This window comes from Muntiacus reevesi, chromosome 3 (genome assembly GCF_963930625.1).
Source record: "Muntiacus reevesi chromosome 3, mMunRee1.1, whole genome shotgun sequence".
Lineage (NCBI taxonomy): Eukaryota > Metazoa > Chordata > Mammalia > Artiodactyla > Cervidae > Muntiacus > Muntiacus reevesi.
In genome coordinates, this window is record NC_089251.1 from 146,499,343 (window position 1) to 146,526,557 (window position 27,215).

General features: G+C 40.7%; 1 protein-coding gene and 1 non-coding gene across 2 annotated transcripts in view; one reads left to right on the plus strand and one right to left on the minus strand.

Annotated features, from left to right (window-relative positions):
- Nucleotides 1-409: 409 nt before the first annotated feature.
- LOC136165012 (aldehyde oxidase 4-like) overlaps nt 410-27,215 on the minus strand; it is an 80,942-nt gene continuing 54,136 nt past the window's right edge. Inside the window, exons 29-35 of the mRNA XM_065930863.1 lie at nt 15,478-15,552; nt 14,252-14,304; nt 13,670-13,784; nt 13,443-13,508; nt 6,972-7,157; nt 4,550-4,717; nt 410-3,379 (exon numbers count right to left, since the gene is read on the minus strand). Coding sequence (XP_065786935.1) covers nt 3,326-3,379; nt 4,550-4,717; nt 6,972-7,157; nt 13,443-13,508; nt 13,670-13,784; nt 14,252-14,304; nt 15,478-15,552 — 717 coding nt within the window. The 3' untranslated portion in view covers nt 410-3,325. The remainder of the gene's footprint in view (nt 3,380-4,549; nt 4,718-6,971; nt 7,158-13,442; nt 13,509-13,669; nt 13,785-14,251; nt 14,305-15,477; nt 15,553-27,215) is intronic.
- On the plus strand, nt 12,592-12,698 carry LOC136165658 (U6 spliceosomal RNA). Its single transcript, XR_010662662.1, has one exon. It is a non-coding gene; the product is annotated as a U6 spliceosomal RNA (small nuclear RNA).

The window sequence follows — 27,215 nt, forward strand, 5'->3', positions numbered from 1 at the left end:
GGCTTAGAGTTTTAGAGCTCCGCAGGAAGTCAACCTTGAACACTTCTACCCAGTCATTTACTTACTCAAAGCAAATTAACTTTCTTGACCTAGTATCAATTTCCAGATAATAAAATTTGGGTTAGAGTTTTAAAAGGGCTTCCCTGTGGCTCAGCGGTGAAGAATTCACCTGCAGTGCAGGAGACCAGGGTTCAATCCCTGGGTCGGGAAGATCCCCTGGAAAAGGAAATGGCAACTCACTCCAGTATTCTTGCTTGGAAAATTCCATGGACGGAGGAGCCTGGTGGGCTACAATGGGGTGGCAAAAGAAGCAGACAAGACTTAGTGTCTACACAACAACAATGAGTTTTAAAACTTCATACTTTTTCCCCTGAGGTTTTATTTGTAATTAATAACAACATCAGGTACAGTGTGATAATAAATGAATTTAATCAAATTCAACTGAATAAGTAAGGAAAGCATATAGCAAATAAATAATATGAAATTTGGGGGGTAAGTACTGATTTAAAATATTGAAATGTTATTTATACATAAATTGTATATTTCTTTGAATGTAGAATTCAGTTCAGTTCAGTTGCTCAGTCGTGTCTGACTCTTCGTGACCCCACGGACTGCAGCACGTCAGGCCTCCCTGTCCTTCACCAACTCCTGGAGTTTACTCAAACTCATGTCCATCCAGTCGGTGATGCCATCCAACCATCTCATCCTCTGTCGTCCCCTTCTCCTCCGGCCTTCACTCTTTCCCAGCATCAGGATCTTTTCTAATGAGTCAGCTCTTCGTATCAGTTGGCCAAAGTGTTGAGCCCAAAGAAACATCGTGCTCCCTAAACTCTGTCTCAGCACTTTCTTTCAGAAAAGTCAACTTGTGATACCCCTGGCTCTGATAGTGTTAAGAGTATGGCTAATTTACACCATAGAAAGTATCAAGTGAAGAGGAGTTAAAGATTTTCCCTTGAAAGAAGCAATATAGATATCTAAGCATTCTTGTCCCATTTGATCTCTCCCTCTTTTTGACCTCCCCCAATTTTAAAAGCCAAGATCACACACGGTGCTGCAGGGTCAAGATACTGAACTGAAATCTAATCCCTCCCAGTCACTATTCACTCAACTCCATTTCCCTAGTAGGTTGTAAGGTTGCACAAAACTTCTATCATAAACTTTCGGTACAGGAGAAGCAAGACAGTTGGGCCCTGTGTGTCCTTTAGGTTATAAGGAAAAAGGCAGCAAGTGTAGTACCGGCCGCATAGTATTATTTCTCTTCTGACAAACTTTTATTGAGCATCCAGTTAAGCAACAGTAAAGGTAAGTCTCTGTGAGTGACAGGCACTAGCAGTTGTGCCCAGAATTAATGATGATCATGTGCTCTATCACTCAAACTGTGCTTGACTGTTTACTGAGTCCTCTGGCTGCAAAGATTGTATTTTACACTTCTCGCACAGATATCACTATAATGACATCTAAAATTAGGTGCACAATCACAGATGTTTATCTCCATTAGTAAGATAGATTGTTTATAAGATAACATAAATTGTCAAATTTTAAAGGCATTAAAATAGCAACCTTATATTTGAAATTGCTATGCTTTAAACTGTACTATTTTTATAAATTCTTCCTCCCCAACTCCAATTCTTCTACTTAACTAAATACTACTGAAGTGATCAGATTTATTTTGTAAAAATCCAATTTCTGTTATCAGAAGTCTTGTTCACACAGTCTAGGAAGTATAATACTCTTAAAATTATGTTTGTGATGAATGTGTCTTCCTATTTTACTGCTAGAAAAATATATCAGCTACCTGATTTTTACTGTTCAGTCTGGGACAATGAATTTTTGTGGGCTGGGTTCCAGGTAATTTAGATTACTGGGTGAATTAAAAGACACTTAGAAACACATGTACACACACATACACACACACCCCTACTCCTCACAGAATAAGAGGCTGACGGGTAAGCATTTCCTTTCTATTTGCCAACCTTCTCTTCTTCCAGTCTAGTTTTACACACACACAAACAATTGCTACAAGCTTATTCTTCCACCACAAAATTACTATTAATAAACGCAGAGCTTTTTTTTTTAATTGGAATATAGTTGCTTTAGAGTGTTGTCTGGTTTCTGTCATACGGCAAGGTGAAGCGGCTGTATGTACACACACATCCTGTCCCTCCTGGGCCTCCCTCCCTCCACCCCACCCCATCCCTCCAGGTCACCACAGAGCACTGAGCTGAGCTCCCGGTGCCAGACAGCAGCTTCCCACTAGCTGGCTATTTTACTGATGGGACTGGGTATATGTCAGTGTTACTCTCTCAGTCATCCCACCCTCTCCTTCCCTCCGTGTCCATTCTCTACGGAAATGCAGAGCTTTAATATCTAGGCACACAGATCCCAACAAATGATTTAGTTTATTCGTGTTTTCAAACTTCACAGGAGACTGAACATCTTCTCTGGCATAAGACTACACTTCATCAGGAAAATGCAATGTAAAACAGCTAAGAAATAACTGAAAGAGAACTCTGAGGATTCTGTGGCCCTTTGATGGCAAAAGGAAGGGAGCTCTGATTTCACTGTTTAGACCCTAAGCCAAGAGAAGGGACACCAGTGTAATCTGAGAGAGCCGATTTAGTCTGTGTTGTTTCCCAGGTAAGGAAGACATGGTACCATGTGCATGGCTCATGGCAGATGAAGACCAGCAGGAGGTTCTTGATAGTTTACCTCTCTAAGCCCCATCTAAATGGGCTGCCTGGGAGGAACGGCAGGAACCAAGGATTGTGGTGGGCTTTCAAGTTGGAGATCATGAGCAGGTTTCAAGCATCTCTTCCAACTCTGCCTTCAGAGACCTCTTGTCTGTGGTTTGGAGTTGGCCGACATGGGGTATTTACAATGTGGAAATTGGCAAACAAAACAAATCATTGATTTTTCAAGGGGAACTGGCTACTACCAGCACACCATTGGCTCTGGGGAATCCCAAGAGTTTTGGGGGTGAATGATTTAGGGGGTGAGCAGACTTGTGTAGAACAAAGTATGAACAGTCTCTATTGAGTTGTTGGGTAATGAAAACTCCACCACTGTTGAAAATTCTGATGCTGTAGATATTCATGATAATACAAATGAAAAGAAGAATTTTTGATTCTAAACTTCCTTTATACATTTTGGTGAAAATGTGAATCCTAAAACATATCATACAGTGGCCTAAACCACAGAGAACAATGAAAGGATGCTAAAATTACCCTCGACAATTGGGGGCCAACCTACATTTTGCTTGAGTTTGAAAATTTTAAGGTCAAACATGTATTCTTGCATTTTTTGAGGAAAACATGTTTTCTGAGGATTAAGACACATGGATGGACCAAGGTGTAAATGTTGACGGATCATCTCTGGGAATCTAAAGAAGATCAAAAGAAAAAATTATTAATAAAATATTGTCATATGAAATAAGTTGTAATTCATAAGACAAATTTTTTTAAAAAAGGAAAGTCAATATCCATTTTATTCTTATCAAAATTAGATAATTTTCATATTTCTTTCAATCTGTGAGTTTTGAATCTCCTTATTCTCATATACTTCTTATGTTTGGGATAAGATACATCTTATTCAGAAGCCCTGCAATTTAAAAGGCATAAAGTGCAAGCTAATTCTTAAAAAGTTTTTAATCGGAGGATAATTGCTTTACAATGTTGTGTTGGTTTCTGCTGTATAGCAACATGAATCAGCTATAAGTAGGTGAGTGTCTCCTCCCTCTTGAGGCAATCTAATTTCACACCAGGGACTCATTTAGGGCTGCAGTAAGCAGCTCAGTATAGAAACAGTCTCTGATGATAGTTCTAGATGAATTTTTAGCAGCTGGAAAATGGACCTATGATCTATTAGTGTGTGATAAATCAAAGTGTGCCCAGTGACTTGATGTGCGTGCATGCATGCTAAGTCACTTCAGTCGTGTCTGACTCTTTGTGACCCTATGGACTGTAACCCGCTAGTATCCTCTGTCCATGGGATTCTCCAGGCAAGAATACTGGAGTGGGTTGCCATGCCCTCCTCCAGGGAATCTTCCCAACCCAGGAATCGAACTCATTTCTCTTGCATTGGCAAGCAGGTTCTTCACCGCTAGTACTACCTGGGAAGCCCCGTGACTTGATAGTTTCATTTAAATTATTTTTATTAGTTTGCTCAACAAATATTTTCAGAATAATTGACCAGATCTGATGTCTATTTAGTCTTATTTAGTTATTGAGGTAATGAAAATAACATGTCAGTTTCATCTTACAAAATGTTTAAAGTAACCTAGCATGTCCATTTGATATGAGCACTGGGTCAGTTGTGTGTTTTTATTTGGGGTATGAAACTTTAAACCATCATTTGAAGAGGGTCGCTCACTTTGCAGCTGTATTTGCAGTTTGAAGCATACAAGAAGTAGTAAGTGAAGCCAGAATGAGAATTTTCAATGGAAAAGATAAACTTGCCCTGTAATTTTTTCATGGCTGTCAGATCCATACCAAGAACCCGAAAGTTCACACAAGGGGTGATTCTAATAGGGAGCTCTCCTCACCACCCTTACCATGTCAGTGAACTGATCCACACAAGTCATTCTAATCAACTCAGGGGTTGCTGGGCTACTCAGGGTGAAAGTCTTGGTCAGCCCCCTCTCTCTTCGGGCAGCAGCCACGGCATCATATATGGCGAACAACACGGAGGATCCCAGGAACATTCCAGCCTCACCTAACCCCTGAGAAGGAGGGTAAAAGGCTGTCAGAATTGCATGGTTCTTTTAGGACTAATTTGTACACACACACACACACACACACACACACACACACTCACACACTCACTCCTCCTGGCTTTACAACCCTCTGAATGGATTGCATCAGAATTACCGGAATTGAATTCCCACCCTACCCCCTCTGCTTCCCAACCTCCCCACTCCTCCCATCACTCCCCAACCTGCTGATTTGCGTATGGGGGGTCCTCCTCAGAGTGGCTCATGGAAATGTCCCAGGGGCATCAGGACAGTGGGCAGCTAAAATCTCCTGTCTCTCCCTGCCCTCTCACTGCACCTCTCCCCACCCAAGTAAAGTTCTGGATACAGAAGCCCTTAGGGCCCTCTAGGATACTCCAAATGCAGCTCCAGACTATTTTCACTGAACTCAAGACCACAACAAAACAACAATAATCTTTGTAGCTGAGCTTGAAAGACAGTGAGATGGTTGCCCCCTGGAGGGTGGACTGTTGAAGTCTTTGTATGTGTTAACAATGATTGCCCCTGGAGGGTGGGCTGGAGGGTGGACTGTGGAAGTCTTTGTATGTGTTAGCTTCCTTGGCTGTGTGTTGGGTGTTTTTGAATGAATAATGTGGTGGCATTACATGCTGAATAATTCAGCAATGCTTCTTTTTACTAATTTTTCTTCTTTCTTTCTTCAACGTGTTCCGGTCCTTGGTCTGTGTCCAGGGACTTGATGGTTCCAAGGACCCAAGCAGATAAAGGCTATCCCAGTCTGTGGTGTTCTCTCTGAAGCAAATGTGGGGGAGAGGGGGAGAGGAGGAGCTGGCAGAGCAGGGTTTTCCTCTGAGGAGAGGGGAGGCGGGGAAGGGAGGCGGGGAGAGCAGGGAGTAGACTGGGTGGAGAGATGGCTAGGTCCTGAGGGCCAGGGCTGTGCGCTGTGTCAGAAGATGGTCTTTAGCGATGTCCCTGGTCAAGGTCTGGTGAAGTGGAGGTAGAGACCATTTGGACAGAAAGTCTCACCTTCCTCCCAACCTGATCTGCTCCCAATAACGAGAGGGAAAGTCTGAGGTTAAGGTTGCCATCTGTCTGGCCAGATGTGGGCCTAGAACAGAGCTTCAGTTGGAGAAGCTGTGTGTTTTCCACACGTGTTTGAGGATCTTGCCCTAAGTCTTTATGAGCCAGTGAGAGCTCATTGGCTCTATGCCCAGGGTCAACACCTCCTGTGTTTGTGGCATTAACACCTCAGAGTAAACTCAGTGAGAAGCTTGTGTGGAAGTTTATCCTGACTTGGGGAGAGTGCGGGGGGAGAGGCAGTGTAGATAAGAAAGGTTGCAGAAAACAAAGTCCAGGGCCAGTGAAATATGTCTACTTCAGTTTAATCTCATGGTGGCACGTAGCCTAATGACCCAAGATGTCTGCTCACTCCTTAGCCCTACTCGTCTGATTCAAACTCATTTCATAATCTCTCCTGAGAGCAACTGACCACCCACCCAAGAGTGAAGACTCTACTCGGGCTTCTGAAGTCACTGAATGTTTGCTTTTTTTCCCTTCTTTTGGGATTTGCAATTGCAGGGGTTAAGTGAACTCACAGGACTGCTTATATTTCTTTTTCTAAAAACATTCTTTTTATTTATTTGACTGTGCTGGACCTTAGTCGTGGTACACAGGATCTTTAGTTGTGCATGTGAATTCTCCCAGTTGGTGCATGGGGGATCTGGTTCCCTGACCAGGGGTCAAACCCTGACCCCCTGTATTGGGAGCACAGAATCTTAGCCACGGACCACCAGGGAAGTCCCCGTATTACTGTTTATTGACAGAGTAGGTTGTTATGGGATGAACTGTGCCTCCTCAAATTCAGATGCTGAAGTCTTAACCCTAACTACCTCAGACTGGGACCATATTTGGAAATAAGGTCTTTAGAGAGATAATTAAGTTTAAGATAATTAAATTTAAGATAATTAGGTTTAAGATAATTAAGGAATGAGGTTTTTAGGGTAGACCCCAATCCAGTATGACTGGTGTCCTTTTAAGAAAAAAAATGTTAGGACACAGAGACACATTAAGTATATGATAAACACATGATCATATAAACGCATGGGGAGAAGGTGTACATCTGCCAGTCAAAGAGAGGCTTCAAAATAAATGACATCTTCAACTTGGACCCCCACATCAGGAACTGTGAGAAAATGTATCTCCATTGTTTAAGCAACCTAGTCTGTAGTGTTTTGTTATGGCAGCCCTAACAAACTCGAGTTCTTACCTTGGACGAGTAGATGGCGATGGGATTTTGGGAACGCACCAAAGTGACGTTGAACTCTTCGGGTATTTCAGTGACCGTGGGGATTTTGTAGTCATCTGGACCCCGAGAGTAAAGCACGCCTTCTGGGGAGTATTTCAGCTCTTCTATGGTATAGAATCCCATGCCTTGGACAAATGCTCCTTCAATCTACCGGCAAAAATTCCAGTTTGTAAGTATGTGATATTGGTTGAATAAGTGTTCCTGTGTGACTGAAAATGGAGCTCTGCACTATAATAAGCCACTCTTGAAGGCACTGTGGTGACTTTATGAATGGTCCCCAGGATTTGGAGCCTGCCATCCAGAGGTAGCCTGGTCTCATCCCCAGCTCTTCTTACCAGAGACACCACCCTCCAGGGACCTGACACTTCTCAAATTCTGGGTAATGTGCCAAATCCATCAGATTCATTCAGATCTCCAAGTCTTCATGGTTTTTTTTTTGTTGTTTTTTTTCATATTTTTTTGGCCACGGCCATGAGGCTTGTGGGATCTTAGTTTCCCAACCAGGAATAGAACCCAGGTCAGGGCAGTGAAAGCACCGAGTCTTAACCACTGGACCACCAGGAATTCCCAGGACCTCCAAGTCTTTGTAAAGCAATTTACTCCCTTCATTGTTCACCACTCAGCTTGTCCACCTGGCAAATGCTTATTCATCCTCCAAGTCCAGTCAAAGAATAACTGGCTCTTTGGAGACTTTTGGGTCCTCCAACCATCCAAGTCCATCCTGGGTGGACTTAGGAACTACCTCCTCAGGTTCACAGCATCTTGAACAAGTTACCCTATCACGGTGGCATCGGAGGGCATTTTCCCTGTATACTCTCTGTTCTGTTCTTGCTCTTGCTTCACTCTCACTAGCTCCTAAGTACGACGAGGCCTGACCTTCCTGTATTCTGTTCTTACTCATGGTGCCTGGCACGTGGATTCTCAATAAATGTCTGTCGAATTAGTTGCTAAAGAAGCTACTCTCTTAATTTGTCCCATTCTCCTTCCCCCATGGTGCCCACAAGTCTGTTCTCTATGTCTGCCTCTCTGTTCCTGCCCTGCAAAGAGGTTCATCAGTACCGTTTTTCTAGATTCCATATATATGGGTGAATATATGATATTTGCTTTTCTCTTTCTGACTTACTTCACTCTGTATAACAGACTACTCTAGGTTCAACGAACTGAGAGAGTAGCACTGAAACAGACATTACCATATGTAAAATAGAAAGCTAAGGGGAAATTGTATAACACAGAATACCCATCCCGATACTCTGCGACAACCTAGAGGGGTGGGATGCGGTGGGGGTGGGAGGGAGGCGGCTTATGAGGGAGGGGGGTGCATGTATCCTTATCGCTGATTTACCTTGTTGTTTGGCAGAAGCCGGCACAACATTGTAGAGTAATTATCCTCCAATTAAATAAAGTAGTTAAAAGCAATTAAAAAAAATAAAGAAGCTAACATTAAAGGAACATGAACTAGAAAAATGGAACCATGACACTATTTATTATAATTTCTGCGTTTCATTATTTCCCTTTATAAAGTACTATGCAGAGTAGATCAGTGTTAAACAAGGTGGGTTGGAAGAAATATTTTTATTAAATTAAATATTTTAAAATTAAAGCCATGCTGTGTCCTATTTGCGAATGATTGTGTTCTTAGGGAAAAGGAAGGTCTTGTTTAAAAGGAGTGTCTTCCTGGAGGTTAGAAATTGAAGTAGAGTTTGCATTTTACTGAAATGTAAAATTACAGAAAAAGGTAAATAAATTTAAACACTAAATTTGAGTATTTCCAAATGCTTGTCCCTAAGGAAAAGATCGAATTCCAAGAGTTGCAGTCTCACCCACTTGTGGTTTTCTTTCCTTTTCCAATGGGAAAAATGCAAGATAGTCCTGATCATGACCTCTCCCCTTCTGCCTCTGCTTAAGCAATAAAGAGGCAGGAATGAGCTGGGAGAAAAGAGAAGAAAAGGGAATGGGAAGTGGGATTTGTGGTTCCTAAACCTTACCCACTTGCAGTGAATTTCAGGTTAAAAGTGCTTTTGCACAATGAAGGAAACTATAAGCAAGGTGAAAAGACAGCCCTCAGAATGGGAGAAAATAATAGTAAATGAAGCAACTGACAAAGAAATAATCTCAAAGATATACAAAGAGCTCATGCAGCTCAATTCCAGAAAAATAAACAACCCAATCAAAAAATGAGCCAAAGAACTAAACAGACATTTCTCCAAAGAAGACATACAGAAGGCTAACAAATACATGAAAAGATGCTCAACATCACTTATTATCAGAGAAATGCAAATCAAAACCACAGTGAGATACCATCTCATGCTGGTCAGAATGGCTGCTATCAAAAAGTCTATAAACAATAAATGCTGGAGACGGTGTGGAGAAAAGGGAACCCTCTTACACTGTTGGTGGGAATGCAAACTAGTACAGCCACTATGGAGGACAGTGTGGAGATTCCTTAAAAAACTGGAAATAGAACTACCATATGACCCAGCAATCCCACTTCTGGGCATACACACCGAGGAAACCAGAATTAAAAGAGTTACATGTACTCCAGTGTTCACTGCAGCACTGTTTACAATAGCCAGGACATGGAAGCAACCTAGATGTCCATCGGCAGATGAATGGATAAGAAAGCTGTGGTACATATACACAATGGAATATTACTCAGTCATTAAAAAGAATGCATTTGAATCAGTTCTAATGAGGTGGATGAAACTGGAGCCTATTATACAGAGTGAAGTAAGTCAGAAAGAGACACACCAATACAGTATATTAATACATATACAAGGAATTTAGAAAGATGGTAACGACAACCCTATATGTGAGACAGCAAAAAAGACACAGATGTAAAGAACAGACTTTTGGACTCTGTGGGAGAAGGTGAGGGTGGGATGATTTGAGAGAATCGCATTGAAATGTATATTGCCGTATGTGAAATAGATGACCAGTCCAAGTTCGATGCATAAAACAGGGCACTCAGAGCCGGTGCACTGGGACAACCCAGAGGGATGGGATGGGGAGGGAAGTGGGAAGGGGGTTTGGAATGGGGGACACATGTACAGAAGTGGCTGATTCATGTCAATGTATGGCAAAAACCGCCACAATGTTGTAAAGTAATTAGCCTCCAATTATAATAAATAATTTAAAAAAAAGTGGGAATCCAGTCCCAGCCCAGCAAGGTAATGATGGAGCTAGTCTGGGCCTGGGTGGGCCAGGGATCCTCATTTCCAATAAACTCTACAGGTCTTCTGTTGCAGACTCTGAGGATCACATTTCGAGCAATACCGAATGGCCCATTTGTTCCTTATAAAGTACATCGATCTAGATAAACCAGTCCCCTAGGACTTAGGACAGCGGGAAGCTGTTTGCATATGAAAGCACCAAGGTCTGTCGGGTGTGAAGCCAAGCTGCTCAGCCTGTGTAGACTGTTCTAAGGTGTGGAATGGCACTAGCCGACTCCCCAACAGCTGGGGCTGGTCGGTAGGTTTCTGGTGGGCTGATGGCTGCTGGTTTGTGGGAACCCACTGTGAGTAACAGGCTAGAAGAAAAGCAAAGTTATGCCAACAGCTGGAAAGGTTTTAACTCTAAATTTAAAAAGCCTTTGGACGTGTTCATTTTATTTGTGAGATAAAAATCAGAAATTCAGCAAGAGGGGAAAAACTTTAAGCATTTCTTTCCCCCTTATATTTTGCTACATTGTGGTCTCCTTAAAGCCAATATTAGTATGAATACTGTTGTAACTTTCTATTAGGAATTTATATAATGTTCCCTAATTATGAACATATTAATGTCCACTGAGGACTGTGACTCAGATCATGAACTCTTTATTGCCAAATTCAGACATAAATTGAAGAAAGTAGGGAAAACCCCTAGACCATTCAGGCGTGACCTAAATCAAATCCCTTACGATTATACAGTGGAGGGGACAAATAGATTCAAGGGATTACATATGATAGAGTGCCTGAAGAACTACAGACAGAGGTTCATAACATTGTACAGGAGACGGTGATCAAAACTATCCCCAAGAAAAAGAAATGCAAAGGCAAAATTGTTGTCTGAGGAGGCCTTACAAATAGCTGAGAAAAGAAGAGAAGCTAAAGGCAAAGGAGAAAAGGAACAATCTAAATGCAGACTTCCAAAGAATAGCAAGGAGAGATAAGAAAGTCTTCTTAAGTGATCAATACAAAGAAATAGAGGAAAATAACAGGATGGGAAAGACTAGAGATCTCTTCAAGGAGAAGGAAATGGCAACCCCCTCCAGTATTCTTGCCTAGAGAATTCTGTGGACAGAGGAGCCTGGTGGGCTACTGTCCATGGGGTCACATAGAGTTGGACATGACTGAAGCGACTTAGCAGCAGCAGCAGCAGCAGAGATCTCTTCAAGAAAATTAGAGATACCAAGGGAACATTTCATGCAAAGATGGGCACAATTAAGGACAGAAACAGTATGGACCTAACAGAAGCAGAAGATATTAAGAAGAGGTGGTAAGAATATATAGAAGAACTATACAAAAAAGAGCTTAATGACCCAGATAACCATGATGGTGTGATCATTCACCTAGAACCAGACATCCTGGAGTGCAAAGTCAAGTGGGCCTTAGGAAGCATCACTACAAACAAAGCTAGTGGAGGTAATGGAATTCCAACTGAGCTGTTTCAAATCCTAAAAGATGATGCTGTGAAAGTGCTGCACTCAATATGCCAGTAAATTTGGAAAACTCAGCAGTGGCCCCAGGACTGGAAAAGGTCAGTATTCATCCCAATTCCAAAGAAAGGCAATGTCAAAGAATGTTTAAACTACCACACAATTGCACTCATCTCACATGCTAGCAAAGTAATGCTCAAAATTCTCCAAGCTAGGCTGCAACAATACATGAACTGAAAACTTCGAGATGTTCAAGCTGGATTTAGAAAGGGCAAATAAACCAGAGATCAAATTGCCAACATCTGTTGGATCATTAAAAAAGCAAGAGAATTCTGGGAAAACATTTACTTCTGCTTCATTGACTATGCTAAAGCCTTGGATTGTGTGGATCACAATAAACTCTGGAAAGTTCTTCAAGAGGTGGGAATACCACACCACCTTCCTTGCCTTGAGAACTATGTATGCAGATCAAGAAGCAACATTTAAAATTAGACATGGAACAATGGACTGGTTCCAAATTGGGAAAGAAGTATGTTAAGGCTGTATACTGTACCTTGCTTATTTAACTTATACGCAGAGTACATCATGAGAAATGCTGGGCTAGAGGAAGCAAAAGCTGGAATCAAGATTGCTGGGGGAAATATCAATAACCTCAGATATGCAGATGACACCACCTTTAGGACAGAAGGTGAAGAGGAACTAAAGAGCCTCTTGATGAAGGTGAAAGAGGAGAGTGAGAAAGCTGGCTTAAAACTCAACATTCAAAAAACAAAGATTGTGGCAGCTTGTCCCAACACTTCATGGAAACAATGAAAACAGTGACAGACTCTGTTTTCTTGGGATCCAAAATCATTGCAGATGGTGACTGCAGCCATGAAATTAAAAGACGCTTTCTCCTTGGAAGAAAAGCTACAACCAACCTAGACAGCATATTAAAAAGCAGAGATAATGCTCGCTTCGGCAGCACATATACTAAAATTGGAACGATACAGAGAAGATTAGCATGGCCCCTGAGCAAGGATGACATGCAAATTTGTGAAGCATTCCATATTTAAAAAAAAAAAAAAAAGCAGAGATACTACTTTGCTAACAAAGGTCCATATAGTCAAAGCTATGGTTTTTCTAGTAGTCATGTATGGATGTGAGAGCTGGACCATAAAGAAAGCTGAGCGCTGAAGAATTGATGCTTTTGAACTGTGTTATTGGAGAAGACTCTTGAGAGTCCCTTGGACTGCAAGGAAATCAAGCCAGTCTATCCTAAAGGAAATCAGTCCTGAATATTCATTGGAAGGACTGATGCTGAAGTGGAACCTCTAATACACTGGCCTCCTGATGCGAAAAGCTGGCTCATTTGAAAAGACCCTGATGCTGGGAAAGATTGAAGACAGGAGGAGAAGGGGATGACAGAGGATGAGATGGTTGGATGGCATCACCAACTTGATGGACATGAGTCTGAACAAGCTCTGGGAGTTGGTGATTGACAGGGAAGCCTGGTGTGCTGCAGTCCATGGGGTCACAAAGAGTCAGACACAACTGAGCAACTGAACTGAACAAAACTGAGGCTAAATTAGAAAGCTAAATTAGAAATCATACATATTCCTGCCATAAAAGCAACTTCAAGACAACTTTTCTTGAATATTCTTCAAATATCTTATCTATTTGTGTGTGCAGTGTATAATATATATTGTAGAATACTTGTATAAGGCATAAACAACATTTAGAGGACTCTGGGAAAGAATTTTCTAAAGGGAACTGACCAATCCCCCCCACCCCGTGGCAGCAGTTCTGGTATCACGCACCTGTCCAATGTCCACAGCTGGGTTTATGCTGAAAGCAGCATCCATGAAGATGTCAGTCCTAAGGAGCTGAAAACACATGAGAGAAAATGCACAATGGGAAATACTGTTTACTTAAAACAGTTCTGGACTCAAATTATATATCTGTCCCTGGTTCTCCCACTGGGAGAATCTTTACAGCACAGAAAACAATGTTTGTGAAGATGGTGAACACTAATGTCGGTCTTTACCTTATGAGCCCCTGTGAGACAGTCGACTTCAACCTCGGAACAGGATGCTCCATAAACAAAATATGGGAAAGCATCACCTTCCCCCTTCTTCCAGTCCATATTTGTCTGGTAGCCTCTGAGAAGAGAAGTCAGGAATGAAAAGAAAAGGCATTTTCCCACTAGTGGACTGAATGCCCCCTGAGCTCTGGATTCTGGAGATGAAGAGAGCACCCACCCCGTGGCTGATGCCTCTCTCCCCATTTCCTGAGAGCGGGGTGGTAGTGATCAGAGTTGCAAGAGAACCACTGAAGATGTGGGAAGAAGGTCCACTGGTGTCCCACCCCTGCCCTGCAGTGCACAGTTGCTGGGATGGTCAGAGCGGTACGTAGGGAGCTATGGTGTCCCCTCTGGTTGGTTAATAGCGTGGCAGCCCCTGGGGGTCCTTGGCCCTCCCCCTCCTTTCTTCGCACCCCATGACCCAGGACTGAGGGTTGACAAAGGGCCCAGAAGAGCCCCAGGGCTCTCAGGGCACCTGGTCAGATAGTTGAGTGCACACCATCCTTGCCTAAGTGTAATCTAAGCCAAAACAAGAATGTCCTTTACCTGAAATATCCAGTAGCGGAGAGACTGATGGATTCTTCGTAGGCTTCTGAAATCTGGAAGACATGATTGGTTACAAAGAATAAAAGTTTGGGGAAAGCAGTGAGAAAGGCCTTCCATGAGGGGCTTGCGTCCTCTAGTTTGCACTGACCTCTGTGTCTGTGTTCCTCTGGAGTGAGACTCACACCCATACAAGCCACAGGTCAGGCTTTCCAAGGGAGGCGCTGAAAGGCAGTTGCTGGCTGTACTCTGGGACTCTATGTTTTGAGGTGTAGTGTGAAGTTTATTATTTTTTCACCCTTTTTGGCTTTTTAAATTAGAAAACGGGCTAGGCCACATTCATGCACTTGTGTACATTAGGTATTCACACAGGTATGTATATCTATATTTAACACACATATATGTATATGTGTATATGCATGTATGTATTCTTTCCCTGACTTTTTACCAAGTAATTTGAATGGCTGTCTCAGTGTATTATGTCAGCTTCTCTACTGGAATAAATTGGATAGTGCTGGGAATAATACTACTAATGGCTATAATAATAAAAACAAAATAATTAATCATTATATTAATTGAATGTAGCTTATTGTATTTAGTATAATTATAGTAATTAAATAATTATTATGAAGTTATTAAAATAGAGTAATCTTTTGATATTAGGGTGCTATTATCTCTGTTGCTCTGGTGAGAAAACCAAGGCCTTGAGGCCCCTGGGGACAGGCCCAGGGGGCCTGGGCAGCGACAGGGAAGGGCAGCAAACTGGGTGTGTTTCAGTTTAGACCTTACGCTGTCATCAGGGCTTCCTTGGTGGCTCAGATGGTAAAGAATCTGACTGCAAGGCAGGAAACATGGGTTCAGTCTCTGGGTAGGGAAGATCCCTTGGAGAAGGAAATGGCAACTCACTTCAGTATTCTGGCCTAGAGAATTCCATGGATAGAGGAACCTGGTGGGCTACAGTCCACGGGGTTACAAAGAGTTAGACACAACTGAGTGACTAACACTTATTACTTATGCTGTCATCGTGCTCTGTGAGATACTGGGCTCTGAAATAAAGTCACATTGCAGTGAACACAGACATCTCTCTTACTCTTTTGGAAAAGCAGAAGTAATGTTAAGAAATGTTTTGTTCTTGAAAGGGCACCACCAATTGGTCTGTGCACGCAGGATTTGACCCACCTGGGTGTATTTGCCCTTTTCCTGGCAAGGGTGATAAAGAGAACACTCACCCACTCCTCCCATGTTCCCTTAGGCTTTTTCTTGATGACTGGCTGAAGACGGGCCTTAAGAATTTGGCAGGCATTCTAAAAAGAAATATTTGAAATATCAGAAATGAAGGCCTCAGGGAACAGCAAAATACTTAAATCAATTCAAATGTAGATGATCAGTTTTGTGAACCTGCTTCCTAGTCCTCTCAGCAGGACTTCTTAAATGTGAGTCACGAATGGAAACCCTCTGAGGGAGACAGACATCCCTGTGGCTCCTGAGGTGTTGACTGAAAACTATTTTTATCATCTTGTTTAAATATGTGTTAACATAAAGTTAGATAGAGTCTCTTTATAGTTATAGCTCTTTGATAACTTTAAAACAAAAATAAAATGACAAAGCATACAAACCAATCTAAAGACCAATAAAATTCAGAATAACATTAATTCAGTGGGTTGCTGATTTTGTTTTCTGGAGCTAAACTGCTGCTTGGAATGAAGAAAGGTCTGGAGTGCTGAGGCATACATACTTCGGACTTCATGTGCCTAGTGTGTGCCAATTGACGGATCAATTTTCTCTCTTATTTAAATTGCTATTGACTTTTATTTTGCACTTCATACTTTGCCATCATTCGCTATTCACTGGGCAAGGAAACATCATTCGTGTATCAAGTCCATCTCTGCTATTGTTACCTTGACACAAAGTATACTTTTGGTCCCAAATGTGGACAAAGAGATCTCATGGCAATACTCCACTTATAAAGCAGCATTCTGATGATGCAAAACATGCTTGCTTTAATTTTTCAAAGATTTTAATGGAAATGAAAGTAAAAATTATTGAGGTGAAATCTCAGACCCTTAAGATTACCCCTACTGATCCCCAGGTGTTGGTGGGCCTCAACTTGGCTTCCACTCAATTCAAATGCAAATCTATTTACTTGTCTGCCCTTAGTTACTCCTCTCAGATTCAGAGCCCCCCTCACATCCTCTCTTGGTTTTATTCCTTCTGTTCTGTCATCTCGTCTTTGGGGAATGACCTCTGGCTTCTCATGCATCGGGGAGAGCCCTGTTTTCATAAATCCGCCTTTGCCAGCTCATTCAGTTTTCAATACTGACCTCATTGCCAATGGATACCTTCTACAAGAGTGCCACGTTCAAGACAAACCTGAGTCACAGAGTTCCCGCCTGTCTGCAGCTCAGCTGTTCTTCCCCTCACTGGCACCCTGACCACATGCTCCTGTGCAAAGCTTTACACTCAACAGTGCGAAGGGCTCCTGAGGTAAGTTTTCCCTTAAGAACGTGAGATGTTGCAGAGAAGTTTGTCATTCTTCCATAACCTCCTGAATGCCTTTTCTTCCTAAGTAGAATTCTCTCACTTTATGTTCTCCAATAAGGTCACCTCCTCCTACTGAAGCTCCAAATGCCAGATATTAATGTTTCTGGCTTCCTTGGCATGATAGAAAAATTTGAAATACGCCGAAGTAAGGAGGGTCATACAATATTCTCCATATAGCCATATCCAGCTTTGACAGTGAGAATGTACAGCCTGCCTCAGCCCTCAGTTCTCTCTCACCTCTCCTGCCTGCCTTCTACTCTGCTTCCCTCCTGACTGTTCAGGTACCAGGCTCAGGGTTAGCACCTGCCTGATTTCCCTGCTGCCTAAGAAGGCACCCTCAACACATCCACTTGCTCTTTTCATAACTTCCTTTGATTCATGACACATGACATTGCACCTCTTTTTTCTTTCTTTATTATTATTTAATAACTTGTTGTTTACTGACAGGATGTTAAGAGGCTTTGCTAACTCACTTTAGGCTAAGGACCCATAAGAATGAGACCAGTAACTGACAAACAGCCCCTCATTCCAAATCAAGGTGCTCTATCAGGGGATGTTCAACTTTAAGGAATCCAATATGATGTGCTTTTTGTGTGTGTGTCTGTCATTTCTCAAAGATTTTCTGTTTCTTATCAGTTTTTATTCTGGGAACGAGTAGAACTGCATACAGTTTTCAGGACTGAGATCATGGGAAAAGGTACCTGTTTGGATTTTTTTTTAGTAGCTCTCTGACTTTTTTCAGCATCAGCGACCTTGTATGTATTAGACTATTTTGTTGTAATTGATGGGATTTCATCCTTTGTAATGGCTGAGTAATCATTTTACTAAAGACATATAAGCCTGCATTTCTGCTAATAAAATGCCCTTGTTTCACTGGAGACTTGGGTCCCCATGTCTTTTTTTCTCTTTCTCGCTCTCTGGCTAATTCTCTGGAGTGTAAAAACCTGGCGAGCTCACTTTCCTGCCCGGGCTTTCAAGATCTCTTCTAGGGGACGCCCTGTGCCTCCGTGAGTGGTACAAACCCAGACCTCAGGCTTTATTGGTTCTCTGCATAACCCAGGAAATACTAGCCTCTTTCTCTCTTTTGCTTTCTTATCATTGACTCCAGACCACCAGGTTCTGGTCCATTAAAGGACCACAACAAGTGGCACCCGAACAGGGACCTGGTATACGTGGCATTTTAGACGGAGTGACTCGGGACCTATTGAGGTCGGTAAGTACTAAGACACGGGTCAAACGGCTGAAAAGCCCCTTATTTCTCTACTTTACTTCACCATTTGTTTAAAGTTCAGGGACTTTTGGTTTCGCACCAACTAATAGAGGCTTGCCTTCAAACAGTGGTTGAATGTAATCCTTGGTTCCCTGATGAAGGCAGTTTTGATTTAGAAATTTGGCACCAGGTCAAAGAAAATGTTGAATGAGCCACCAGATGGGGAAAAAATATTCCAGTTGATTTCTGGCCCTCGTGGGCTCTCATTAAAGCTGTAGTTCTGCCATTCCGAGGTAATTCTAGCGCTCCTGATATTCGACAACAGACAGAACTCTTATTACATGAATATGAATTAGATGATAAAACTTTACAAAAGGCCCAATTAAAACAACATAAAATATTTCAGAATTTTCCTACTAATCCTATGCTAGCTGCTCCAAATGCTCCTCCTCTGCCAACAGGTGTGACTCCAAAAGTCTCTCCTTTGCTAAAACCTAATGATTCTGACAACGACTCTCCTGAGATACCTTTTAACACCAAAACTGGCAATACTTTTTAAGATAATAATAAGTCCTTAGCACAGAATTGTATTTGCAAAAAATCAGCATTTACTTGCTCTCCTTTGTGACAGAGGCTCTCTGAATTGCTGGCTTTGCAATCACAAGTCTCTGAAGCCAATGGTTTTTCTGCCTTTCCAATTTTAAGAAATCCTGATGCTCAAGGACACATAATACCTCTATTTGAAGGTATTAACTTCTTTCACATGCAACAAATGAAAAAGGCTGTAATTATGTATGGTCCACATTCGTCTTTTACTAAAGAGCTTCTAAATGCTATGACATCTTCTGTTGAGAATTTTATTCCCTATGATTGGCAAATTTTAATAAAAGCTCTCCTTAAACCAGGAAAATATCTTCAATGGACAATATGGTTTCATGATGTAGCCAGAGATCATGCTAACAAAAATGCTCGAGCTGGCGCTTCCCAAAACCAAATTATTTTTGAAATGTTAACTGACACCAGACAATTTGATGCCATAGAAGCTCAAATACAATGCCCTCCATTGTTACATGAACAATTAAAAACAGTGGCTCTTGAAGTTTGAGATCAAATTACTCCTCAAGGAGAGCCTACAAGTAGCTACACTAAAATATTACAAGGACCTAATAAAAATTATACTGATTTTTCAGCTAGATTAAAAACTACTATTTCCCATACTGTAATTGGAAAAGAAGCCAAAAAACAGCTTGGACAATTACTTGCTTATGAAAATGCAAATCAGAAATGTCAAAAAGCTATAGCTCCAATTCATGAGACTGAGACTATTACTGATTATTTGAAGGCTTGTCACAATCTAAGATCAAAAACTCAAAAGATGCAAATGCTAGTTGAAACAATGGCTGCTTGCTTTAAAAGGAAAAATAAAAGATGCTTTACATGTGGGGATAAAAACCATTTAAAAAGAGACTGCCCTAAAAAAGCTAATAAAAAACCTTAAAAAATCTGTCTTCGCTGCTGTAGAGAAATACTTTGGGCCAAAGATTGTAAATCTAAATTTCGTATTGAAGAAAAACCTATTCCGGAATACTCCAAGCAGGGGACCCCCCAGGTCCCTTTCAACAAAAACCAGGGACGAATTCCATCTTTTCCCTCAAACCCTTAACATCCAGCAGTGCTGCCATCGATATACCAGTCCTAAATGATTTTCTCCTTTACCCTCAGTCCCTTCTAGAATACCTACTGGAATTTTTGGTCCCCTGCTCCCACAAATTTTCAGTCTTTTACTTGGCCAATCTAGTTTGACTTCTAAAAAATATTACTGTTCACCCTGGAGTAATTGATTCAGATTATAAAGAAAAAATTCAAATTATGATGTCATCTCAGATTCTATGGCAATTCACAAAGGAGGACAAAATTTCTCACTTACTTCTTTTACCTTACATTTCTATTAACTTCTCTAATGCTGTATGGACAGGTGGATTTGACAGTACAGATCAAAAACAATCCTTATGGATATCATTAATATCTGAATATGCCCGACCAAATATAAATATCAAAGTTAATGGTAAAAGATTTTCTGGCCTCCTCGACACTGGATCTGATATTACTATTATATCCAAATACTTATGGCCCAAATCCTGGCCTATATAAAAAATCTCTTGCCAAATTGCAAAAATTTCTCAAACCAAAGTATAAGAGGTTTATCAGAGTACTCAAATTTATCCATATGAGAGACCAAAAGGCCAACCTACAACTTTAAGACCTTATGTGATAGATACACCCCTTAATCTAATAAAAAGAGATTTACTAACACAATGACAAACTCAGATATACATTCCACATTTTCCCTAGGGGCCACTACTCATTTAACAAACAAAATAATTATTAAAATAACTTAAAAAAATGATGAGCCTATTGAGACAGAGCTGTGGACCCTTTAAAAAAAAATTACAGGCTGCTAAAAAAACTTATAGATACACAATTAGAATTAAAACATATTGAAAAATCTTGCTCTTCTTGGAACTCTCCTATTTTTGTCATTAACAAAAATCTCACAAATGGCGTCTCTTAACAGACCTTAACAAAGTTAATGCATCTATGAAACCTATGGGTACATTACAACCAGAGATCCCATCACCTACCACTATTCCTCAAGATTGACACATTATTATTATTGATTTACAAGACTGCTATTTTAATATACCTCTACACCCTTTAGACTGAGAGAGATTCGCTTTCTCCTTCCCTTTTCCTAATCACATCTGGCCTCATAAACGATATCAATGGACTGTACTATCTCAAAAAATGATAAATTCTCCCACCATGTGTCAGTACTACGTAGCTAAAGCCCTTGAGCCTATGAAAAAACAATTTCCTGACTTTCTTATTATTCATTATATGGATAATATATTGTTTTCAGCTCCATCTGTTTTAAAAACTCAACACATGTTTGATATAGCTCAACAATGCTTACAACTTTGGGTTAATCATTACCCCTAAAAAAATTCAAACCTCTATGCCTTACCATTACTTAGGATTTGTTGTTAACAGACAACGTATTACTTCCCAACTAACACAGATTCGTACTGATAAATTATCCACCTTAAATGATTTTCAAAAACTTTTAGGTGATATAAATTGAATTAGCCCCTCTTTGGACATTGCTAATTGTCAACTAACTAATCTATTTAATACTTTGAAAAGAGATCCTAATCTAAATAGCCCTCGATCACTTTCTCAAGAGAAATGAGAGAAACTCTATTTAGTACAAAATAAACTACAAAAACATTTTCTTACCCACATTAGACTAGATTTACCTTTAAAATTATTTGTACTCCCCTCTCTTCATTCTCCCACAAGACCTCTTGCCCAACAAGAACACCCAATAAAATGAATCTATACCCATTTTAGAAAAATAAAGTCACTTACGCCCTACCTTGATTTAATTGCTCTAATCACTATCAATAAAAGAAATAAGACTAAAATTCTAATTGGCTCCGATCCCCATAAAATTGTAATATCTATTAAAAAATCTCAATTCAAAAATACATTACAAACTTCTACTGATTTCCAAATAGCTTTCTAAAATATTTTGAAAAAATTTCATTTCATTATCCCACTAACAAGCTGTGAAATTTCTTCAAAAATACTAAATTTATTATTTCCCACATCATCAGCCCACAGCCTATACCTCAAGCTGAAGTTTTCTATATAGGTGGGACTAAAAACGCCAAAGCCTCATTCTAGTCTCTCAAAAAATATAAAGTCTTTTACACTAAATTCCATTCTGCTCAACAAAACAAATTATACGCCCTTATTCAAGTTATTTGCCTACATCCCTACCCCATTAATATTGTCTCTGATTCCTATACTGTTTTTGTATTAAAAAATATAAAAACCTCTACCATAAGTAATAGGTGGAATTCAACAACTTTTTCTCAAACTACAATCCATTATTAAAAACCACACTTCTCCCATTTATATTACACATATTTGAACACATTCCTGTCTTCCCAGTCCTATGACTCATGGTAATAAACAGGCTGATAAACTCGTTTCCTTTGCTACTCCAGAGAAACAACATGCTCTGTTGCACAATGCTGGCTCTCTACACCAGCTATAAAAAAATCCCATACTGCCAGGCTAAAAAAATTATTAATAATTGCTCTACTTGTAGACCCCTACATCTTCGACCCATTACACAAGATATTAATCCTCAGAGATTACAACCTAATAAACTATGACAGGTAGATGTAATTCATTGCCCTAAACTTTCTCCTTCTTCTTTCCTGAACATCTGTATCGACACAAATTCTTATTTTATCTGAGCCACACCTCTTTGTGGTGAAGCTACAAAACATGCTATAACTGTTTTGCTATAATGAAAACTCCTAGTTCTGTAAAAACAGACAATGGCCCTGCCTATACTTCAAGTTGTTTCAAACAATTTTTACAAACATTTTCTATTAAACATATTACAGGTATTCCTTATATTCACAGACACAAGACATCAAACAGACACATCACACATTAAAACTACAAATAAAAATATTTTAAAAGGGGGCAGATACAGGAACACTACTGTCTTCCTTATCTAAAGCAGACTTTACTAGATTTCAACATAAGATATTCTCTAAACCTATGACTATTGTTAATACAGTTTTATTTGTTTTAAATTTTTAAAACTTACCTCAGGGAGATATCTTGGCAAGAGCAGAAAAACATTTTGAGGAACTGAAGGACACTTCTCTTCCTCTGCCCATTTGGTACCAAGATGGGTTAACTAATCAATGAAAATCTGGGAAACTAATCTTACAGGGAAAGGAGTATGCTTGTATTTCTCCAGATAGATCCAACGAACTCACATGGCTTCCTCTTTCGAAGATTCGACCTAAGGGGGCCCCCACGCATTCAAACTAGAGGTGAAACAGTAAACACCCCAGGAGGAAGAAATTCCAATATGAGCCATGATGGCTCTAAAGATCTCCAGAAAGCACCACCCTTGGCGGCATCAACCTTATGATTTCCCCTCTTGGAGACAAATAAAAACCCTTACTAATCAAGCTGAAAATCTGATTTCTCAACAGGAAATGCCTCGGAGTCCTGAAAATATTTTTGTTGCTATGCTTGTTTTGCTTGCTTTCACTTCCCCCACTCAAGCTGAACTAACTAATCATACTTACTGGGCTTATATACCCAACCCCCCTTTATTACAGGTTGTAGAATGGACAAAAAAGAGACCGATCATATCAACCAATGATTCCATACATATGCCTTCTCCCTGGAGTATGAAAGGGCCGTCATACCCTGAGGAGGAGGGAAGACTAATTAATATTTCTCTAGGTCATGAAGTCCTTCCTCTGTGCATGGGCCCAGCAAAATTATGCATTAACGTTAGCTGACAAACTTGGGCTTTCATCTTGCCTCCAAAAGAGGACTTTTGGACATTGCTTGGATTATCTACTGCCCTTTATTTTTCTGAAAACCATGTCAATATAACTGAAACTCTAGGGAAAGGACAAAAAACATTATATGAAGGATTTACTTATAAGAACTTTAAATATACTCCTGTTCGTTGGGACAAATGTCAAGCCAAGTCAGGAAAATTGATGTTTGTGGCTAAGTACACCATTGTCAATTGGGGACCCCATGGTATGTGGTTATCTAACTACTCAGATGATATTGACAGTACTGTGTGTGACTATGCTACTCAAGTAACATGGTAAGTTACTAATACTATGATGGAATATTACCATGACAAAAGACTTCTTGACTGGCTTGATGGTGGAATGGCACCCCCTCGTCCTTGAATTGTCCTCGATAAACAGATTGGGCCTGAACAATGAGACATCTAAAAACTTGCTGCAAACACCAAAGAACTTGGGACTTGGACCGGACATTTCACAGGACCAGTTGTAGTCATAGTAATTATTTCTTTCACTATAATCAATCATATTTCAAACAAGCTTGTGTTCCCCTTCCTTTTGTTATAGCTATAGGAAATTTACAATTCAATAAAATTTTACGTTCTGTAACTTGTATAAATTGCAAATTATATACCTGTCTTAACTCTTCTTTCCTTAAAAAATAAATCCCTTTTGATTCTTTGATATCTATGTAATTTGTGGTTACCAGTAAATCTCCAACGGCCCTGGGAAGAGGGCTCCATGGCTGGGCTCACTTCCTGGTTGGTTACTAAATTACTCTGACGATCTAAACAGTTCATTGGATGGCTGATTCTTGGCATTTGGGGATTAATAGCTATTTGCACCACTGCTGCCATCGCCAGCATTGCTTTACAAGCTTCAATTCAAACACATAATTTTATCCAAAATTGGGCTCACTTCCTGGTTACTAAATTACTCTAACAATCTAAACAATTCATTGGATGGCTGATTCTTGGCATTTGGGGATTAATTGCTGCCATTGTCAGCATTGCTTTAGAAGCTCCAATTCAAACACATAATTTTATCCAAAATTGGACTAAAGATGCTCATAGTATGCGGGCCACTCAGGTTCAGATAGATGAGAAAATTCAAGATGAAATACAGGAACTAAAAACAGTCATCAAGTGGGTCGGAGATCAATTACTAGATTTACAAAAACAAGTGATACTAAAATGTGATTGGAGGCCTACTTGATTTTGTGTTACTCCTGTTCAATTCAACCATAGTGCCTACAACTGGAAACAGACCAAATTTCATTTATAAAGCATACATGATAATGCCTCTCTGAATGTATAATTATTACAAAAAGAAATCTTTGAAACCTTTTCTAAAAGTATACCCTCTTTCATTAATTTAAAAACTTTAGCTAAACAACTAGCTGATCAATTATCTGGGCTAGACCCTCGAAGATGGTTACAAAACATTATACATAGTATTAGATCTAAAATTATAATGCTAATAATTGCCCTAGTGGTTATATGCATATTATATCAATGCCTTTCAACTAAAATTATTCAAGCTAAACAAACTCATTTGGTCAGGACCTTTTCCACTAAAGTATCTACAGTCACCCCCAATTATGAAAAAATAAAAAAGGGGGAATTGTCAGGGGATGTTCAACTTTAAGGAATCCAGCATGTTGTACTTTTCTTCCTTTGTGTGCCATTTCTCAAGGATTCTCTGTTCCTTATCAGTTCCTATTCCAGGAACGAGTAGAGCTGCACACAGTTCTCAGGACTGAGGTCATGGGAAAGCGTACCTGCTTGAATTCTTTTCAGTAGCTCCCTTCAATGACTCTTTTCAGCGTCAGCGACCTTGTACGTTTTAGACTATCCCTTTTGTTGCAATTGATGGGATTTCATCCTTTGTAATGGCTGAGTAATCATTTTACTAAAGACATATAAGCCTGCATTTCTGCTAATAAAATACCCTTGTTTCACTAGAGCCTTGGGTCCCCATGTCTTTCTTTCTCTTTCTCTCTCTGGCTAATTCTCTGGAGCATAAAAACCTGCCGAGCTCACTTTCCTGCTCAGGCTTTCAAGACCTCTTTGAGAGGACGCCCTGTGCCTCTGTGAGTGGTACAAGCCCTGTCCTAGGTCTTTATTGGTTTTCTGCATCACCCAGGAAATACTAGCCTCTTTCTCTCTTTTGCTTTCTTATCATCGACTCCAGCCCACCAGGTTCCGGTCCATTAAAGGACTGCAGCAGTGCTCTACCTCCTATGCAGGTCATGCAGAGAAAGGGTGGCTGCACACACACTCCCGCACCTGCCTCAGTGGGATCAGAGGGCCAAAACCAGGAGACTAGAAACTTGTAATGAGGGAGAGGGTGTCACAAGGAGAAGGATGCTGGTGCGCTGGGGTCTCCACCTCTTCAGGGAGAAGGGGCAGGCAGAGCTTTCCCCATGCTGAGCCCAGGGAGAGGTGCTTCAGAGTTACTCCAAGACCTTGATGTGCATTACCCAGAGCTGGGGGCTCTGCAGGCTGGAGTCTGCTTCTGAATCAAGTCTGCAGGTGGAGGGCTGGGGCCCTGGAGGGCCTTCTCTGGGAGGCACCATCCTCCTGTTCACCAACAGTCCCCAGAGGTACATGTGTTCTGGGTGATGTCTGTGCTGTGGATGCTGCCCTGGGTGATATATTTTTTTCCTAGTTAATAGAATTCTCTGTATTTAACCATTCCATTTTAAGACAAAATTCAGAAGACAAAACCAAAATGAAAGCAATCTTCTCTGCTTGCTGCTTTCTATGCTTTGTGGTATTTAATACTTAGTCAATCTCTACTTCTGTAGGCCTAACTGTACTAATGTGTATTGGTTTACCTCATCCTCTTACTGCTGCAATTTGAAATTATTCAGGACTTTTGCTCAAGGCATTTTTTTTTCTTTTTTATAGCTATTTCCTATACTTTACTCCCATATAAATGACTTGAGATTTAAAAAAGAATTCTGGGGTTCTGAAATTAACAACTTCACTTTCTTCAGCCAGTGGACAGCCTATTTACACCAGGGCTAGAGCCACTGGCTCCTTTGCAGCCAATGAAGCCCCAGCTTCTGCTCCATGTGGTTCTTTTGAAAATCTGGCATGATGGTTGGCTGACAAAGAGTCTACAGCCTTGGGAAGCTGTGAACCTCGAAAGCTCTTCATAATCAACCCACCATGGAAGCCCACTGCAGAGCTGCAGGAGGTTTGATGACAACTGGGGGACAAACTGCTCCTCCTTTCCTCCCAAGTAGCTCTCTCTGGATCTGCTGGACAGCTCTGTCCAAACCAGACAGCAGAAGCCAGTGCATGGGAAGTCTTTGTTTTGACATCTCCTACATTTTTAGACTTCAGATGAAGGATTTTATTTTGTCTCAAAGGTGGCCCAGCAATAGCCACATGGTTCTATTAATAAATGAAGTTTTCATGTTGTAAGCTGTACTTTACCCACTGATTTTTGAAAGCAATCTTATTCTAGTATGTATTTTTTGGTGACTCTGTAACTGTTATGAAATAATTTCTGTTGCCCTGCCTCCCAGCTCTGGCTAACCTCTAATCTCTAGATTTAAAAGGACTCCCTGTATCAGAGTTTCCCTTGTGGCTCAGCTGGTAAAGAATCCGTCTGCAATGCGGGAGACCTGGGTTCGATCCCTGGGTTGGGAAGGTTCCCTGGAGAAGGGAAAGACTACCCACTACGGCATTCTGACCTGGAGAATTCCATGGACTGTATAGGCCATGGGGTCGCAAAGAGTCAGACACGACTGAGTGACTTTCACTTTTACTTTCCTGTA